Below are 20,546 nucleotides of genomic sequence, written 5' to 3' on the forward strand. Positions count from 1 at the left end.
ATCTTTTTGTTTCAGCAGCGTTCGCCGCTAAGAAGATCTACTCGGAAATTCCGTAAGTTTTAGACAAATCTCAACACTGTCTTTTCTCAAGCATCCTTCAGACATATTTCTTAAGTCATGTGTATGGATCTTTTGACAAATGCAACCGTACTTTCCTTTATATTCAGCTCGATACCAAGGTAAACAAACTTGCCGGCATGGACTGTATGTGTATAAAGCCGACACTGAAAAATGTTTGTTTACAAGTTTTCAACGTCGATGTTTACACTTATAAACTCGTTGTTTTGGCTATATATGAATGGACATCGAATCATGTGGTCTTAAAACGCATTATTGTTTAATAATTATACAAATAACGGAGAAATGACCGAGTAATACCGCTTCAAAGTGACCGTGTCAGACGGCCCTCGTGTATGACAGCAAAATCTGTTAGCGTGTAGGATGGGGTCATTTAATTGCCCCGTGTCACTTAATTAACCGGTCAAACAGAACGTCATTCTCGAATATAGTCAAATATATTATCTATAACATGCAACATTGATACTGAACACGTGTCATTGCATGATGACGACGAAACAACACAATTAAAGTGTAAGAAAGCGACTGACCTACATAGAATTTTCCACCGCGGGGTCAGCTCCACACAAATGTAAACAATCCAGAAATACATAGAAATCGCAATAATTAACATGCACACGATCTGCAACATAGGTCATTGCACACACTGTTTATAAATCTTTGACAGAAAACCGCAGATTACAATCGGCTTGCTGCGAAACATGCACCGCAGGATGCATGTATACACGTGTTTACAGTTACACGTACATGCATGGGACACAGTTTAAAAGTAACAAAACAATGCAGCGCACAGGGACCTGTAGTAAAGTTCCTGAGGTGGCATGGGTTTGTCTTGATTATGATAATTGTCACTGTATTTAATTGTGTTTTATACTACAAGGTTTTAATTGTTATTTTTATGCATGTAAACTGTTATAACACAGGGACATGTACCAATGTTTCTAGGGAGAGATGCTTAATTATTGTCTATAAGTACATACTACATGTTTAATTAAGTTAAACCACAGGCACAGGGACCTGTAAAAATGCAACTTGGGGAGAGGCTTGCCTAGTCTAGTGTAATTTATCATTATTTTCTATGCTATAATAGGTTATAGTATTATATAGTATTATAGTATGTTAGACATTATACAATATCTACTCATGGAGACATTGTCACAGGTCCCTGTGCTGAAAGTGGTTTACTGTAATCTCAAATGAACAGTTTACAAGTAAGTGGCAGTTATGTGCTTATGTTGATATGTAAACAAGAGTGACCTGATCAGAATATTGAAATAACAATGTCCCTGTTATCTTACAGATTATGCATCGACCAAAGTTTAGAATTCGAGATGACGGAATGCTGGTTTTAAACTACACAGCGGAGGCCATGCAGATGTATGGTGCGAGGAGACCTCGACTGTCGAGTAAACACCCTGATGTTCTAGAAGCCGAGGCAAAAGATTCTGTCAGAGAGAAGGGGGGAAATGTTGAGGATGCTGGACAGGTCCTGGCGGAGACAACACTCCAGTTTGGCCATTTTCAGGGTCAAACTTTTCGATGGGTTTGTGAAAATGCCTTGAGCTATGCCGGCTGGGTCGTGGACGATTCCAGGAATGAGCAAGAGACTCCAAATTGCAGTAACCTCACAGCCAATAAGGTAAAAAACTTAATAGTATGTAAAATATGTTGTCGATTGTTAGTTATTGTTAATATTTAACCCATTTTACAATTGTATACCTGAAAAATTACATACATATACATACAATCAACACGATAAAAATATATCTCATATTTGTCATTCACAGGTTCGTTTGCGACGATATCTTCAGCTATTTCCAGAGGGAAGAAAAATCATGGACCATAAGATGAAGGAGAGGCAGAGGCGTGTGGCCCAATCTCAACAAAGAGCACCGGCATCTACCATGAGGTCACCTTCCCCAAGGTCACCTTCCCCAAGGTCACCAGCCTCAAGGACACCAGCCCCAAGGTCACCAGCTCCAAGGTCACCAGCTCCAAGGTCACCACCTCCAAGGTCACCAGGGAGGAGCTCCCAGACAGCTGCTCTGGCAGCGCTTGTTAACACAACTAATTTGTCACCCAGGGCATTGAGATCTAAGGTTAGACGCATCACATCTCCAGACAAGTCAACCTGCTCACCATGCATCACGAAGCGACAGGTTCCAAACCAGGCGGTGCCGTCAGCCTTAGTCCAGCATATGGAGCCAATGCATTCTGACGAGTCGAACGATTCAATTGATGATAGCGTTTTACTCGCGGCCATTGAACAGCTGGAGCCGACTGACCAGACAAAAGGTAATAAATGTGTCTTGGCATTAGATTGCTCAATGGCACCAGGAATGTTATATTAAGCCCATGTCCAGTAATAAGCCCACCCCTATAACAGCAGGAATATGCTGATTATGTCCAGTAACAAGCCCATGTCCAGTAATAAGCCCACCCCTATAACAGCAGGAATATGTTGATTATGTCCAGTAACAAGCCCATGTCCAGTAATAAGCCCACCCATATAGCAGCATTGTTTAGAGATTATGTCACTTAAAGAAATATTTTCATTTTATTTCAGTGGAACCGTTACCCCAGGAAAAGGCAGTCCAAAGTAAACCCACCCATATCCTGTCCAAATGCAAGGCCAAAGTATCGTCATGCATGCCGCCCGACATTTTGGAGGAAATTAAACCTGATCCCCAGGAAAGTGATGTTGCCACGGTCATGTCTCCCCCACAGTACCAGTGTCCACTATTTGAAGGATGGCGACGTACCTTGCGCGAAGCAGACCACCAGTGGGTATCCAAGGCGTTATTTAAGGTCACAAAGTTGGACACAGTTGAGTTGGACATCTCCAGGTGTAACAAACTCTGGTTTTACCCACCACCCCCTCCATCGATCACCACACAGACACCAAGGACAGACAGGTATTTTGCATCGCGACTTCTCCTCTGGATGCCCAGACGTCTGTGGCAAGTCCGTCTCTATTGCCCGCATGCCACCTGCCACAAGAAGGACCTCCTCTCCTCTGGAACCTACCAGCGTGTGCGACAGGTGCTCGACATTGATGGTTATTACAGTCTGGCCGCCGAATATCTCCAGTGTCAATCCTGCCACAGGAAGGTCGTCAGCTGGAAGTCCAGTGTAGTGCAACAGTTGGATATTGGACACAGGCTGCAGTTCCCCGTAATCATGACACAAAGATATGCCTGCGACATCCGCGTGATCACCATGCTCCGTCAGCGAGGCCTCGGAAACGGCTCAACCCAGCTTTACCAGAAACTTGAAGAGCAACACAGTCAGGAATACCTTAGACGGTTGACACTGTACCTGACAGAGTGTGAGGGATTTGCTTCGAGCTGCCTGCTTGTGAAGCCCACTTTCCAACGGCCTCCGGAAAAGCGAACGCTGCCCAAGCCGGAGTGGTTGCTGACCGTCTACTGCCAGGATGTTTTACTCCGTCTCGACGAGGTCAAGGCCTCCATTACCTCCACCTTTGGTCATATTCTAAAGATGGACTCAACAAAGAAGATGGCAAAGAAGTTGGCTGGCCACAGTATGGGAACGGCAGCCTGGGTGACCAACGTGGGCAATGAAACCGGACAGGTGCTAAACAGTGTCCTCACAGCCAGTGAGGGACGGGGCTTGACAGAGCTGGCAAAGGGCCTGGTAAGACGCTATGCACAGGCAGGTATCCCGCCACCGGATCTTCTGTACGTCGACAGGGATTGCTGTGGACAGTCCTCCACCAGGCGTCTCTTCTGCGACTGGCCCAACCTCACCATACGTCTTGACATCTGGCACTTCATGAGGCGCTTTTCAGCTGGCTGCTCCACCGACGCTCATCCCCTGTACGGCACGTTCATGAGTCATCTCTCACAGGCCATCTTCCGGTGGAGTAGCCAGGACTTGGAGCAACTGAAGCAGGCCAAGCGGGCAGAGCTGACTCTAATCGAGCTGGGAGGAGTGTCCGACTTCACGGTCGAGCGTCACATTTCAAAGAAGGAATTGTCAGCCCACTGTCGACGACAGACTCGGGGAACAGAGGAGACCACGGCTAAAATTCTGGGTCTGTTGAAGGCTTTCGATGGGGATCAGGGTCGCGACACCATGGGAGTGCCCCTTATTGACTCGACTAGGATGTGGGAGATCTGGGAGTCTCAGCGTCGTCATGTGGCCTGTATACAGGACGTTGAAGGCCAACAGCTGTACACTAGGACTGGCACCAAAGTAGTGGGCGGGGTGCCACTTCCTGTCTATAGATGTGCACGAGGATCAACATCGCTGGAGTCCTTCCACCTCCATCTCAATCAGTTCATACCCGGAAGTAGTGCCAGTGCCCTTCACTTTCAGGCCTACCTGTTAGAGGGTCTGGTCCGGTGGAATGAAGACAGGGCCAGGGCAGCAATGGACACCACTGTCAAACAAGATCTCCACACGTACAGCGGTCTGATGAGACATGCCACCAACCAGTTGAGCGAGGCGGTATTCGGAACAAAGTTATCTCCTAACTACGTCGCCCCACGGGCCTTCACGGGAGAACTAATCGGCGTAGAGTACTTGTTCCATCAGACTGGCAGGGTGCTAGAACACGCCAGAGAAGATTCGGGCGACGAGTCGAGCGATGCAAGTGGAGACGAAAAGGACAACAGCAGCTTTGATGAGGAAGAAGACCTGGACGAGGGATTTGATGAGAACACTGTTTTTTCTCTCCAAATGGAGAAGCCGGCTATCCCCGTACAACCTGTCGGTGAAGTAACACGGTCATCCCCACAACGCCCCTTGATTGAAATTCCGACGGACCAAGCATTTGACGACATTGAAAAAGAAGTGTCGGGTAAGTATCTTGTTTGTTAGCCATGCAACACTGTAATAAGGATTAAGCTATAAGATGAAATACATTGACTTTATTATTAGTTTATATCTGTCAATTCTGTATTACAGATTCACACCCCACGCTTGCCTCTGTGCGACGCAGTCTGAGCTTTCAGAAGAAGCATTCTACATCCGCCTCTGCCTCCACCCCAATCAACACCACCAGCAGAACACAGCCTCGGAGCGAGGACAAATCCATAGACGTCCCCAGCAGTCCGTCGTCGAGTGTAACGGATGACGATGCATGTAGTTCAGCATCATGTTCTTTGCCCCAGGGGCCAGACAACTCAACCTCAGAAGATCAAGATGTGAGTTTCCTCGAAGGCCTTAGTCTTAATTATGTATGTATATATGTTGTATGTATGTATTTGTATGTATGTATGTATGTATGTATGTATGAAATGTATGTATGTTGTATGTATGTAATGTATGTATGCATGCATGTATGTATATTGGCATATCTTTTGTCTTTCAGGAGTCTGATGGACCAGACGGCATACAAGGCTACAGTGCTGTAGAAGCCCTTGCAGAATACCTGGAGTCACTCAGGAATCAGACATCAGCCCTTACAAAAGGACAGGCAACCGTCTTGGTGGCCCTCTGGAATGGGCTCCATCCATACGACAAGAGACCCACCATCTTCTCACCTCGTCACCGCAGCAGGGCAGTGGGTCGCTTTAAGGCGTCAAAGACAAAGGTGGCTCCCGGGGTGGAGTCTACCAAGCGTTGTTTCCTTGGCCCGAATGCGGGACCGGCCCAATGGCCTGACTGTAACAGATATGTGGAGGCCATCATCATCCGCTTGTGTAACGCCTTTCCTTCCCCGGTCAAGCAGCAAGGTGTCACCAATACGAGGTGGACCATGATCATGCGAGCCTACAAGAGTATAAGGGACAAGGTGCTGGGTAACTCGCAGGTGATGACGCAGACAAAGATCCAGCTTGTTGAGGTTAACGTAACCACATTGACCCAGTGGTAAGTACAAAAATTTAAGGGAGTCATTTTTAGAGTTATGACAACAAAATGAAGTTCATAAAAACAAAAATAAAAGAACTAAAAGAAAAAAAAAGAAAAAAAAGAACAAAATAAATAAATAAAAAAAAATAATTGTCATTTCCACATTATACCAATAAAAAAATATTCAATTTATTGTTACAGGTTCAACCGACGAGCAAAAAAACAAGACAAAAGCATCCTTGAACAAGGACTTCGGATCAACACAGCAGATGAAAGGCCCCCAGCTGCGATTCCTCCTCCCATGACGAGACCAACTTCACCAATCAGGGTCCCAGTCTCCCAGCAGCATCGTTTTACCCTACCCCCCAACACTGCTGGCCAGTCACCCACCAGAAAACAGAGGCAGCACACTAAAGTTTCACCAAAGAACACCACACAGACAGTGAAAAAGTCCTCTCAGCTCGAAACACCGCATCCAGTCCCAGTACCAGTTCGGACCCCACCGCCCCTTCCGGTTCCGGTCTCCATATCAGTGACACTTCCGGTTTCTGCACCACTTCCGGTTCCTACACCACATATGATCCACGCACCACTTCCGGTTTCTGCACAACTTCCGGTGTCTATGCCACTTACAGTACCGTTCCTGCTTCCTCCTCCAGTTCAAGTCCCACTTCCTGTCGGGTCCATCCATGGTTTGCCAACAGCCCAGCTACCTATTTCAGTCACCTGCCAGCCACCCAGGTATGTTGCCATCCTGCCCGGAGTGTCACAGCAGCCACCTCTGCAGTCCGCCATGGCCCCCAGCCTGAAGTCATATTACAAGCGCCAGAAGGAAGAAATGGAAAGGGGAAGGGTGGTTCGAAGGTACGTAAGACAGAGGCCGATACAGTGCAGGAAATGTGGACAGGCGAGAGACAGCGCGACACACAGACAGTTTTACGGGAACTGGTTTTGCACCCAGACAGCCCAGGTGCCTTTTGATGAATGGAGACAGATGATGCAGGCAAGAGGTTATCCCAAGAAGAAGAACTAGGGAAGCAACACTCTTTTTGTTTGTTTTGGTGATGGGAGAGTTATAGAAATATTTTTAATGCTGCCTAGCTTAATGCTAGAAGGTCCCAAGCCCTTGTAAAAGCAGAGGGGAAATATTTCGAAATGTGCTAAGAAATTCAACCAAACCAGTCTGAAATCAAGTAGTGCTATACACATTCCTATAGTGAAGGGGTTTCACACTTGCTACTGTGTGGCAGGAGACCCAGGTTCGACTCCTGGTGGGAATCAAAGCACGAAAGATTTTAGTGTTTTCTATTTTAAAGACCATTTGATTTAATAGTCTGTCAAATTTATTCAATTTTATAGTTTAATTTTGTCATTGAATTTCATTAATGAATTTAAGTACAAATTTTATTCGTTTTTTACTATATGTTTTAATCGAGAAATGAAAAATAAGCAAAGCAATGAAATAGACAATGAGAATCTATTAAAAAAAACATCCGTCGACGGGAGTCGAACCCCTACAGCGGGTGGGGACACCCCGTTGCACTGTGACGTCACACAATCATGGAAATCTCTATCCCCCACTGGCCTTGTAAAAGCAGAGGGAAAACATTTCGAAATGTATTAAGAAATTCAACCAAATCAGTCTGAAATCAAGTAGTGCTGTACATATTGCTATAGTGTAGGGGTTTCACACTTGCTACTGTGTTGCAGGAGACCCAGGTTCGACTCCTGGTGGCAATCAAAGCACGAAAGATTTTCACACCTATTTCAGTGTTTTTTATTTTAAATACTATACATTTGATTTGATTGTCAGTCAAATGTATTCAATTTTGTGGTTTAATTTTGTCATTTAATTCATTAATGAATTTAAATAAAAAATACATGTTTCTTACTATATTTTATCATCGAGAAATGAAAAATAAACACAGCAATGGAAGAGAAAATGAAAATCTATTTAAAAAAAATATCCGTCGACGGGAGTCGAACCCCTACTGCGGGTGGGGATACCCCGTTGCACTTTGACGTCACACAAACATGGAAATCTCTATCCCGAACTGTGGCGTGGGGCCTTTGCGCAGGCTCGACGTTGCTTAACTTCGGTGATCGGACGAGAACCGGTGTTTTCAACGTGATATGGCCGTAGACATTAGACGACTAAAAATATCCGTACTTATGCCTAGGTTCCTGCATGTGCACATCCGGTGTACGTCCGTAAGGTAGTTAGAGGGCCCCGTACAGTGGGCAAGGGCCAACCATGGCGACGGATTAGATTCCAATGATTGTTTCCTATAGAATTAAACTAGCTGAATGCTTATAGGAAGATCCACGGGGAATAAATTAAGTGTCCATGGAGCGGAGATGTGAAAACAGGGAATGTCGCCTCCGCCTCGGAAATTTAGTGAAAATGATATTGAATTAGAACTTTAATAGTCAAGATGTCCACAAGGTTCAAAAAGTAAAGAAAAAATAAAATTATAAAGAAAAGAAAAAGTCTACGACACCTGGTATTCCCAGGCGGTCACCCATCCAAGTACTAACCAGGCTCGACGTTGCTTAACTTCGGTGATCGGACGAGAACCGGTGTTTTCAACGTGATATGGCCGTAGACATTAGACGACTAAAAATATCCGTACTTATGCCTAGGTTCCTGCATGTGCACATCCGGTGTACGTCCGTAAGGTAGTTAGAGGGCCCCGTACAGTGGGCAAGGGCCAACCATGGCGACGGATTAGATTCCAATGATTGTTTCCTATAGAATTAAACTAGCTGAATGCTTATAGGAAGATCCACGGGGAATAAATTAAGTGTCCATGGAGCGGAGATGTGAAAACAGGGAATGTCGCCTCCGCCTCGGAAATTTAGTGAAAATGATATTGAATTAGAACTTTAATAGTCAAGATGTCCACAAGGTTCAAAAAGTAAAGAAAAAATAAAATTATAAAGAAAAGAAAAAGTCTACGACACCTGGTATTCCCAGGCGGTCACCCATCCAAGTACTAACCAGGCTCGACGTTGCTTAACTTCGGTGATCGGACGAGAACCGGTGTTTTCAACGTGATATGGCCGTAGACATTAGACGACTAAAAATATCCGTACTTATGCCTAGGTTCCTGCATGTGCACATCCGGTGTACGTCCGTAAGGTAGTTAGAGGGCCCCGTACAGTGGGCAAGGGCCAACCATGGCGACGGATTAGATTCCAATGATTGTTTCCTATAGAATTAAACTAGCTGAATGCTTATAGGAAGATCCACGGGGAATAAATTAAGTGTCCATGGAGCGGAGATGTGAAAACAGGGAATGTCGCCTCCGCCTCGGAAATTTAGTGAAAATGATATTGAATTAGAACTTTAATAGTCAAGATGTCCACAAGGTTCAAAAAGTAAAGAAAAAATAAAATTATAAAGAAAAGAAAAAGTCTACGACACCTGGTATTCCCAGGCGGTCACCCATCCAAGTACTAACCAGGCTCGACGTTGCTTAACTTCGGTGATCGGACGAGAACCGGTGTTTTCAACGTGATATGGCCGTAGACATTAGACGACTAAAAATATCCGTACTTATGCCTAGGTTCCTGCATGTGCACATCCGGTGTACGTCCGTAAGGTAGTTAGAGGGCCCCGTACAGTGGGCAAGGGCCAACCATGGCGACGGATTAGATTCCAATGATTGTTTCCTATAGAATTAAACTAGCTGAATGCTTATAGGAAGATCCACGGGGAATAAATTAAGTGTCCATGGAGCGGAGATGTGAAAACAGGGAATGTCGCCTCCGCCTCGGAAATTTAGTGAAAATGATATTGAATTAGAACTTTAATAGTCAAGATGTCCACAAGGTTCAAAAAGTAAAGAAAAAATAAAATTATAAAGAAAAGAAAAAGTCTACGACACCTGGTATTCCCAGGCGGTCACCCATCCAAGTACTAACCAGGCTCGACGTTGTAAAATTAAATATCTCTATCCCAAAGACATAATTAATCTTGTTTTGACAGATGTTGTAAATTAAGTTTTTCCGCTATCTCACCTTTACTGTGGGCATCCATTTTTCGCTGTAGGCAAAACTACATTTCCTGTGTAAACACACTTGCGGAAAATCCGGAAATTTAAAATCCGGAACCAATTTATAAATTTTTGTTTTAACAAATGTGAAGCCTGTATGTACTTCTTCATACTGAATATACCAATTATAGTGTACATTTATTTTTTCATTTTTTATGCATATCATAATACAGGAGTTATTTGCTTAACAAAAAAATTGCCCATGGCCAGGCTGTCCTACTGTAGTGTGCTACCATATATAGTGTGATTGCTGCCGCCGGTGAGCTTCGCAATCATTGATTGCACTTGTTAATCAGGAAAACAAATTGGCTAACAGGTGCCATCTTGTATTTTGAAAATTGGCGTTTGTTATCACTATTTCTGGAAAAGTAACGGAGGGATATTTCTCAAACTGCAGGTGTAGGTTCTCCTTGGTCTGTATATAGGCCTATGCCAATTTAATATTAATTTTTGATCAGAAAAAAATGGCCAACAGGCAGCCATATTAGATTTTGACGATTGAAGACTTGTATTGCTATTTCTTTAGAAGTATGTTGATTCCTAGCTGTACCATTTCAATTATAATCATATTCGAGGAATCGAAATAGCCGACAGGCAGCAATCTTAGATTTTTGACAAAGATTGGTACCGCTAATTCTCGAAAACTATTGATGCGATATTCCCCTTGGCCTGTAGTTGTGCCCATTTAATTTTGATTCTAATCGGAAAGACAAAAGGGCTGACAGGCAGCAATCTTCGATTTTGAGAATTGGAGATTGTAATCGCTGTTAAAAAAAATTGGGGAATATTTCAGTTTCTCGGACGTTCTTCTTTATCTTTCTAAGATTCCATGTGAAGGGTATTCTTGTTATCAGATTATTCAGAGGAGAAGAGGAAACAACTAACGGAAAAATAGAGAGAGAAAAATAGTCTGACATAGAACCAATAAATACTACTAGTATTAAGTGGTGGGCGCTAAGATCCCTCTGTTATTTCTTGTTTTAGGTAGGCGAACATTAGCCTATACATTCATACTCCGACAGCTACAGCTCCATAGGCAATGGCTCATTTATAGTACAAGTACACCGAAATATATATCGGAGCCGACTTAATATTCGTCACTTTGTCGGACACTCAACACTTAAAAGCCAAAAGCAAATGGTTATATCACTATTAAGTGTCACTAATTGATGAAAGTGTTACATTGATAGAGGAAAGACAGAGTTGCTACTAAAACAATATTTCAATATTTTTCTCTGTTTTTGATTGTTGAAAGTTTCTTTCATAGTGATTTTTTGTCCTTTTTGTCAATTTACTCAAGAACCCGAAAGAGATTTTAATACTCAATTAACTAATTACTGTATAGCATCGCTGATTCATATAGCATTGATTGCTTGGAAATCTATAGCTATGAGTCAGGGATGATATCCTGTATTTATATATTAATTTACAGTGATGAAATTCAATCAATGTATATCAGATCCCATTAAAATGTTACAAATGAGAAAACAATTAATAGATGATAAGAACCCATAATTAATCGATAATTAGTAATTCCTGTTTTTGAAAATCAATATTTTGATATAGTTTTCCAACAGAGTCTGAATGCTACTTTTACTATAAAAGAATTCCCACTGTTCTCACTCTTAACTAGAGAATTTAATCTGATTTTCATGAAACATTTACTAACCTTTTACATATATATATCATTATCAAATTAGTTAATTTAGGGCATCATTTACAATGTCTCATTATGTACAACAAAGCTCTTCCAAATACTGCATCACATTTTTTTCATATACATATGTATATAGCCCTCCTCTTCTAAGAAGGTAGAAGGTGCTCCTATAAGCTAAAACGTCTCATGTAGTACCTCTACTGGTGTCCCAGCACATTCACCTACAGAATCAACTCACAAATCTGACCAAGTAGAAACACAAGCTGAACTTACAGACCTACTATAAATGCATGCACTCAGCTAGTATAGCTGAAATGGTCTTGACATTAAATGTTATTCGGAAGTCATATGATACATGTAGTTTGTTCAAAGGTGGAGAAGCAATGTTCTATAAAGAGTCCTTGAGATTATCTAGTAAAGATATAGCTTTGTAACCGTCAGGAGATGATATGCTAAGTTTGAACTACATTTCATGCTTCAGTGACTTGGTAATATAGGTACTACAACTGTAACTACAACTGTAGGGATGGAATTAAGATGACTATGAAAAGCTATGAAGTTTTGTGTTGTATTATATAAAAATAAAAAGGATGATATCATAAAACATCACGTTTGGACCTTAATTGGAATTACATTGAATTATGAAAGGTGCTGGACACTGTATTTCAGCATATATTGTGTCTCATGCTGCAGATTTGGATATCATTATCAAAAATTTATGATGAAATGCAAGGTTAGACTACTGTATATATACAAAAATAAAAACACATCTTGTATGAAAATGAACAAATGAAATTTATTGAAGCAAATCATATACTAATACTGTTCTAACATCCATTACATGTTCAGGCATTGGCACTTGTATCTGGTAATTAACCATCAATTTGGATTTTAACTCTGGGCGATAATTACCAAATACAAGTGCATATCGATGAGGGCATCTGGTGCAACGAGATATATATTCCATGTAAAATTTATTTTCAGTAACAATATTGTTCCAAGTGGCTATAAAATATAATTCTTGTGAGGTATGTGGATGCTTCACAGGGAATTTCCAGGTTTTTTCTCAAACGTAAAGAAAGTTTATGAACAATTGGATAGTCTGTGATAAATGGCAGAGAATGGGAAAAATATTTTATTATCTGTTATCATTATTAATTCTACATAAAGTACACGGGTACAAATACCTTAAATATACAATGTCAAATCTCTTGATGTCTCAAACCTTCTAGGTATTACTATACAGCTTAAATATTCAAATGAATGTTTAAACATAAAATATTATCTAAACTAAAAAAGAACTTTGATAACTTATTCCAGGTCTTGTGATTTGGCGACCATTTATAAATACCTTTAACTTTGATTTTGACAGGTATCTTAGGACCTGAAAGTTAATTTAGTATATTATTCATGGAGACTTCACTTCACCGTCAGAACAAAACACTCCAGCTATGATTGTGAATGCTTTACACATTATACATATTGCACAGCTAATACTTATATTGAAAACATAACTTTTGTATATTTTGATTCAAATTGATAATGAATATTGCCAATAAATTAAGGTAAATATATTTTGTTAAATAAAGGTGTTGGTGTATGTTTGAAACAACATATCATGTATCAAATAACATCATGAAACTTGTAAAATTCTATATAGTCTTTGGCTAATTTCTTAATACTGTTTACAGATAATCGATATTCTTCCATTCTTCCTTGGATCAAAATGCCAAAGTAGTGTCACTCTCTTGACAAAACAAGTTGATTTGCCAGGTCAACTAGTTTGTCTCCATTTAAGGTTTTGCTGATCCAGTGCTCTGGTATTCCCTTAAGTCCATGTACTGCCCCTAGTGTAGCCCCAACAAAGCCACACCTGCTGCAGTTACAGCCACCAGGGACTATTGTCATGACAACGGTGTCCCGGAAATCTCCGTTAGAGTTGAGCAGACAGTGGACAGAATTGGTAAAGTTACCAGGGACCCCTTTAAGACAAAATGAATAAACTCTGCAACAATGATTATGATTTACCTTGTAAAACAAAATTCCATCATAACCTCTCATACCAGGAAGACTTTGAATTTATTTTGTCATGTAAACTTGCAGAGTTGTTAGTCCTACAATAAGCCCACCCCCTACTTTGAGCTTTTATGTTACACTCCTGGGCTTGACACAGGATGAACACGTCTGTAAGCAAGTTTCAACCAAGTATATGTTACTTTAATCTATGCTACATACTACTTTCAGTGTTAAAGGTTTGGCAGGACAGCCAGGCTATCTTAACTCAATACCCTGGTAGAGCTTCAAACTAGAAAGTCTGGGTCATCGATTCCGTCTCCAGTCTTATTTTTAATGATAAATTGGTGCCTGCAATCAGGCCTTTGTACTTTGTGGATTGGCAAGGGACTATACTTTGGTGTAGAGAGTGATCTCATCTGTTAAAAGTGCAGTGGTGCATAAGATGTGTACTAGTAAAGTAAAGGTCACTATGCTAACTTGGCCAGCTAAAATAATGATCTTACTGTTAAAACATTTAACTACTACTTACTGCAACTGCTTCCAACCTTCTGTACAAATTCTGTATGAGGTGTAGTTTTACCATCAATAGCTTTCTGTATGTAACCTTTCACGTCACTATTGCTGGTCTCTCTAGCAGTTTCTTGGACAGCGGCTTCCACAGATTTCCCAAGGACACACTTTTCCAGTATACTTGCAGCTACATAAAAACAATATAAATACAATGTTATACCTGGTATGTAATAATGATGACACACTGTCATATATATACATGTATTAGGAAAACATTAATGTATAGGCTTTGTAACATGCACAAGGGGGTTACAACGGAGGGTCACCCATCCAAGAGTTGGCCATGCTCGATGTTGCTTAACTTCAGCAGCCACAAAAGCTAGCTATTGGATTATGCAGCTGAAATGCCGTTATCCATGAACCGTCACAGTTTTATGGGGGAAGAAGACATAGTCTTCAATATTAATTATTTCCTGCGCCCCGCAAAAGAAATGGAAACTACCAATACAAGATTGAATCTGGTTGTTTGCATAAAGAGAGACATTTAGGTATTTAACTATTTGTTTCCATGGTTACAGGAAAATTATAAAACTTAAATGGAAACCAATCCAAACCAAAAATAATCAATATGCTATCCAATACAATCATCAAAGGAACAGGTCATGGTGGTTTGTACAATGTTATATACTGTCTATCACTCAGCTAATGGAATATTCTTCTTTTGCTCAGTCAGTTGATATATCTAATGGATTATGAAGTGGTGATGGTGGTAGCTAGTGGTGGCGGTAGTGGGTTATCATATACATTACATGCAGAATTCATTTTGTGATCTAGCCATATGATTTTGTCAATTTTACCTACCAGTATACTACTCAGACCTTTGTCACCCTTAAGAAAAAATCCTTTCTAGAAGGTATTCATCATACTAGTTTGTTTTGGACCTACAAGTTTGTGTATGGGTACATCTTGGAAAGACTTATTTTGTATGTCACTAATCAGAAGTTGATTACTGCTACTTACATGTTGACCTTTGACTTTGAAAATTAAGGCAAAACTTTCACAATGTCATTTCTGTAGTATATTGTATTGTACAGTACTACTTTTCAAAGGATCTTAAAACTTTGAATGTTGAAATGGTGATAAATTGTATACCAAACCTAAGACAATATGATCTATATTTTGACCTTTGACCGAATGACCAAGAATCTTCCTGAAACATATCTGACAGATGTTTTTGTGTTGGAACTGCCATTTTTTTTAATATACCTGCCAGTCCGCATTCAACAGCAATGTCATCCTCTTGAGTGACTCTGATTGCCTTATCCACTTCTAACAGAAGCTTGCCAGTATCTCCTGCATATAGTGCAACCAATGGTGCCACTTTAGAAAATCCATCTGCCTGAGAAATAAATAATAAAAAAAACTGCTAGTTAACTGTATCTAATGTTTTTAGGGATCATTGTTTGATTGTCAACTGATGTCAACAGTATTTCTATTAAAATAAAGTTCCTGCAAATAAATTACATGCACTGGTACCATGTAAACTGTCACCACAAAGAATCCTTATAATCTACTGAATTACATAACAAGGGCCCAATGGGCCCAAATCGCTCACCTGCAATGCAGTGATCTTTTCATATATGGATCCTGCAGTTATTTGAAAGCATGCTACATGACCAATATAATGTCTCTCGGCACTTAAGCTATTCACTAAAAGTCATTTAAAGATTTAAGCATACTTGATCGACGTGACCTTGAATGTGAGTCAGGGTCATTCATTTGAACAAAGTTGGTAGCCCTTCACCCCAGCATGCTACAGACCAAATATCAACTCCCTTGGACGCTTGGTTATTGAGAGGAAGTCACTTAAAGATTTTAGCCTTTTTGACTGCTGTGACCTTGAATGAAGGGCAAGGTCATTCATTTCAACAAACTTGAGAGCCCTTTACCCCAGCATGCTACAGGCCAAAAATTCGGTCTCTGGGACTCTTGGTTATTGAGAAGAAGTCGTTTAAAGATTTTAGCCTTTTTGACTCCTGTGACCTTGAATGAAGGTCAAGGTCATTCATTTGAACAAACTTGATAGCCCTTCACCCCAGTATTCTACAGACCCAATAACAACTCCCTGGGACTCTTGGTTATTAAGAAGAAGTCATTTAAAGATTTTAGCCTTTTTGACTCCTGTGACCTTGAATGAAGGTCAAGGTCATTCATTTGAACAAACTTGGTAGCCCTTTACCCTAGCATTCTACAGACCCAATATCAACTCCCTGGGACTCTTGGTTATTGAGAGGAAGTCACTTAAAGATTTTAGCCTTTTTGACTCCTGTGACCTTGAATGAAGATCAAGGCCATTCATTTGAACAAACTTGGGAGCCCTTCACCCCAGCATGCTACAGGCCAAATATTAGGTATCTTGGACTCTTGGTTATTGAGAAGAAGCCATTTAAAGATTTTAGCCCTTTTGACTCCTGTGACCTTGAATGAAGGTCAAGGTCATTCATTTGAACAAACTTGGTAGCCCTTCACCCCAGCATGCTACAGGCCAAATATTAGGTCTCTGGGACTCTTGGTTATTGACAAGAAGTCGTTTAAAGATTTTAGCCTTTTTGACTCCTGTGACCTTGAATGAAGGTCAAGGTCATTCATTTGAACAAACTTGGTAGCCCTTCACCCCAGCATGCTACAGACCCAATATCAACTCCCTGGGACTCTTGGTTATTGAGAAGAAGTCGTTTAAAGATTTTAGCCTTTTTGACTCCTGTGACCTTGAATGAAGGTCAAGGTCATTCATTTGAACAAACTTGGTAGCCCTTTACCCCAGCATGCTACAGGCCAAATATTAGGTCTCTGGGACTCTTGGTTATTGAGAAGAAGTCGTTTAAAGATTTTAGCCTTTTTGACTCCTGTGACCTTGAATGAAGGTCAAGGTCATTCATTTGAACAAACTTGGTAGCCCTTCACCCCAGCATGCTACAGACCCAATATCAACTCCCTGGGACTCTTGGTTATTTAGAAGAAGTCGTTTAAAGATTTTTCAGCATATTTGACCCCTGTGACCTTGAATAATAGTCAAGGTCATTCATTTGAACAAACTTGGTAGCCCTTCACCCCATACATTTGCCATACAAATCTATAGTATAATTTAGTTGTTCTCCTCAGCTGATGTGCAGGTTTCTAGGTTTTCCTATACAGTGTACATATATTTTCTTATTGTCTTGGACACCTCCCCTTACACTGGGGCACTGTTGTATGCTACACTGTCAGCTACAGGTATAGGACGTATAGTGCTATGTATGCAATACATAAACAATGTACCTGTGCATCAGTGGCTTTTCCAGTCTTGTCCAATCCTTGGTCATAGTTCTTTATAAAGTCTGTCAGTGAAGCTGGTCTCCAGGGCCCCGAAATAGGCAAGTCCTCCTTAGTTCTAGGATGACCAAGGTCAATTTCATATGCAGATTTAGGTCCAAAACGTTCATAGAGAGATTTCTTGTAATGATCTGTGTTGAGTCCTTGAAATATGAAAAAAATGAAATATTTCCAAGATCATAATGTGAACTGCACTAGCTGACAAACGAATCAACAAAGCTTTAAGCTACTGTAACCAATATGAACGATGACACATATATTAATGGTTCTTTTCTTTTATTGTCCGGTCAGAGACCTAAAACAGTATAATAAAATACGATTACACTCACTCAAACATTCCTCTCATACACATTATCTTGCAATCTATTATAAATAGATAAAATATGTTAGAAGAATGAAAGAGTGACATACCAGGGATCCTGAGAGTGTTGCTAATTTCATGTCCATTCACCTGGGCAGGTATCACAAGAGTGATACCTGTACAGGTAAATGTTGGACAGGTGGCGGAAAAAGAAGAATGGGGTGGTTTAGCCAATCGCACGCTCACATGCTCACGATATATGTATTACTACACTTACCGGGGTGACCCCATGACCTGAATATATAATATATACCCAGGTTACATATTCCCTATAGAATCTGTTGCTTATCTTTTTTTTTCAAATCGATCAATGTGGGTTTATCACCCTGTGGCTGTGACCAGACATATCATTTTGAGGTCACCTTGAAGTAGCTGGTAGCTACCTCATGAGATAAATACAAAACCAAGTGTCTCACAGCAATGAGGGTAAAATAGAGATCTTGCTTTCAGAGAAAGCGAAGAAATTTCATTGCAATGAACCATGATAGCAGTGAACACTGTGAGTTAGTATTCAAACTACCACATGGTGAGCGACAAAGTTTGAACAATGAACAAAACATCAGATCTTCGTGGAGGTTACAAGTCCAACTCTCTCTCTGGCTTGGCCTTATCACTGAGTTATAGCTTTACTCTGAGAAGCCCAAAGTGTTTTTTTTTTAATTTTATTCTTGTAGATTTATAAACCACAGTACTTTATAGAGCTCATATCACACTACATATAGATTTTTGATTTTTCATATTCAATATTCAACAAAAATTAAGAATTTGCTTGAAATAGAAATACACTTGTAATAATTATAGTTTGTTACATGAAAATTGATTTGTTTCATATAATTTAAAATATGTTAACTTAAATTTTTAATTCAATGTTATTCTTTTCAGGAACAACTGAAATGCAAAATAATTGGTATAAAAAATTTTGTGAAGGCTGCTAAGCTGTTGTTGAAATTGATGTTTCGCCCGGAGGAGATCGAGGGAAAGTCAGCAACTGGATTCGGTAGCAAACCAGCAATTGACAAAGAAATTGGAGAAATTGGACATTGGAGGCTAGCTACTAGCCAAGTTTCTTCCGGTCCTGACACCACACATATAGTGTCAGCGTATAAGCACTTGTATCTGGTAATTACACCAGAGTTAAAATATCCTTGATATGTTTACATAGAACATATTGAGGATAATTTTAACTCTGGTGTGAATTACCAAATACAAGTACCTATGGTCAGGGCCATGCAGAGGAAACTCAGGCTAGGTGGCTACATGAGGTGTCATTTATATGAAACCCCATGCATAGTTTTGGCAAATAAAAGGTAATTTGTACATTTTAAGAACATCTTATTAATAAAAACCATATGCAACAATAAAACAACAAACTAGCTACCTTTGTTTTCAACCATGGAATTCAGTAAAACGAATGTCTGGTCACCATAGCTGCTGTATCTGCCAGTCGGGAGAGTGTAAAAGGGACAGCGACTTTCAGGTAAGAACTCTGGCTGCTGCTGGCAATCTTCTATGACCTTTTTCATTTTCTCTACATCATAGATCCAGTGAACTGGCATAGCTGTAACAGAATCATGCATGTCCAAACAATTCCTATATATAGTTAGAACAGTAGCATGTTTCCCTTTACCAAAGCTCAGAGGGCCAATTAACATACATGTTATACCTTCATTTCCATGTTATTTGTTTTTATTTGTTTTGTTTTCAGTTTTGTTTAATCGATTCATGAGTACTCTTGGAAGAACACAAATTACTTTTGCCAGAATGTTTTATGTCAGCATAATACGATGATGTTTGGCATAGCTACACAAGTGATGACATAGTAACCTGAGTTTCCTCTGGCCCTTTCACCAATTGTCTGGTGTACATGTATATGGTTCAGGGCCAGAGGAAACAGGGGCTAATGAAATAGCTGTCCCCTACAAAACAATTTGCAGTTTGAAATATCCTATATGTGACCACAGGTGCCTGACTCGTTTTATAAAATAATAACATATAAGAGTACATATACATTTATATGTACTCTTATATGTTTAATTATTATTTTATAAAACGAGTCAGGCACCTGTGATGTGACACCTGTATTGATAACGTTTTTATCTCAAACCAAACCTGCTCTCCATTCTGATTTTAATGGTGAGTTTCATTTAATTTTGTGGATACATTAATTGAAAATCAAGGCCTTGCCTGTGGAATTGGTAATTCAATGTATAACTACATGTACACAAATACATGCCACTGTGACTATATTTACCTGCTGCGTCTGCTACGAGAGCTCCAACAACTGCTCCTACACATCTTTGCGTGATATCTGCCATCTTGATGCTTTTAGATATAAAATAGTAGTGTTAGGCCTAAGGAATGTTATATAAAGTTTTATACCGTTACATTTGTTCACCTGGCAAACATTTTTTATTTACACAGCGGTGAATAAATGGAACGATCGTCAATAGGAGAAAATTCAAAATCAAATAAACATGCTTTTGTAGAATAACCAAAAATTGTTTTTTACTACGCACGCAAATCTTTCCATCAACTCTAATATTGCAGAATGTGTGTCAGACAAAGTGAAAGTAGAAGTATGAAACCGGAAGTGGATATTGAGAACATATGGTTCGATAAAAAAAATATATGGTGTTAATCAAAATTCATTTTGTTTGATGTGTTCTTACTTTGT

General features: G+C 40.3%; 1 protein-coding gene and 3 non-coding genes across 5 annotated transcripts; all 4 read right to left on the reverse strand.

Annotated features, from left to right (window-relative positions):
• Window positions 1-8,387: 8,387 nt before the first annotated feature.
• Window positions 8,388-8,506, reverse strand: LOC117330241. The gene has a single exon (XR_004533314.1). It is a non-coding gene; the product is annotated as a 5S ribosomal RNA (ribosomal RNA).
• A 344-nt stretch (window positions 8,507-8,850) lies between these two features.
• LOC117330242 lies at window positions 8,851-8,969 on the reverse strand. The gene has a single exon (XR_004533315.1). It is a non-coding gene; the product is annotated as a 5S ribosomal RNA (ribosomal RNA).
• A 344-nt stretch (window positions 8,970-9,313) lies between these two features.
• Window positions 9,314-9,432, reverse strand: LOC117330244. The gene has a single exon (XR_004533316.1). It is a non-coding gene; the product is annotated as a 5S ribosomal RNA (ribosomal RNA).
• A 2,955-nt stretch (window positions 9,433-12,387) lies between these two features.
• On the reverse strand, window positions 12,388-20,457 carry LOC117329320 (crystallin J1A-like). Of its 2 annotated transcripts, XM_033887223.1 has the most exons (7): window positions 20,389-20,457; window positions 20,124-20,194; window positions 19,251-19,430; window positions 17,458-17,654; window positions 15,406-15,538; window positions 14,159-14,326; window positions 12,388-13,595 (listed from the first exon to the last, which is right to left on the reverse strand). In XM_033887223.1, exons 1-7 carry the CDS (start codon window positions 20,400-20,402, stop codon window positions 13,354-13,356), a joined length of 1,005 nt encoding a protein of 334 aa, XP_033743114.1. In that variant the 5' UTR covers window positions 20,403-20,457; the 3' UTR covers window positions 12,388-13,353. The 2 variants fall into 2 exon arrangements, with proteins under 2 accessions (XP_033743114.1, XP_033743115.1); XM_033887224.1 differs by lacking the exon at window positions 20,389-20,457 and having other exon boundaries at window positions 20,124-20,303.
• Between the last annotated feature and the right edge of the window lie 89 nt (window positions 20,458-20,546).

This window comes from Pecten maximus, chromosome 6, assembly GCF_902652985.1.
Source record: "Pecten maximus chromosome 6, xPecMax1.1, whole genome shotgun sequence".
In the NCBI taxonomy this organism is placed as follows: Eukaryota; Metazoa; Mollusca; class Bivalvia; order Pectinida; family Pectinidae; genus Pecten; species Pecten maximus.

Coding starts and splice junctions, on each gene's coding strand:
- LOC117329320 (XM_033887223.1), bottom strand. Junction 15,539..17,457: donor GAAAAGCCACTGATGCACAG/GTACATTGTTTA, acceptor TTTATTTCTCAG/GCAGATGGATTTTCTAAAGT. Junction 13,596..14,158: donor GAAGGTTGGAAGCAGTTGCA/GTAAGTAGTAGT, acceptor TTTGTCTTAAAG/GGGTCCCTGGTAACTTTACC.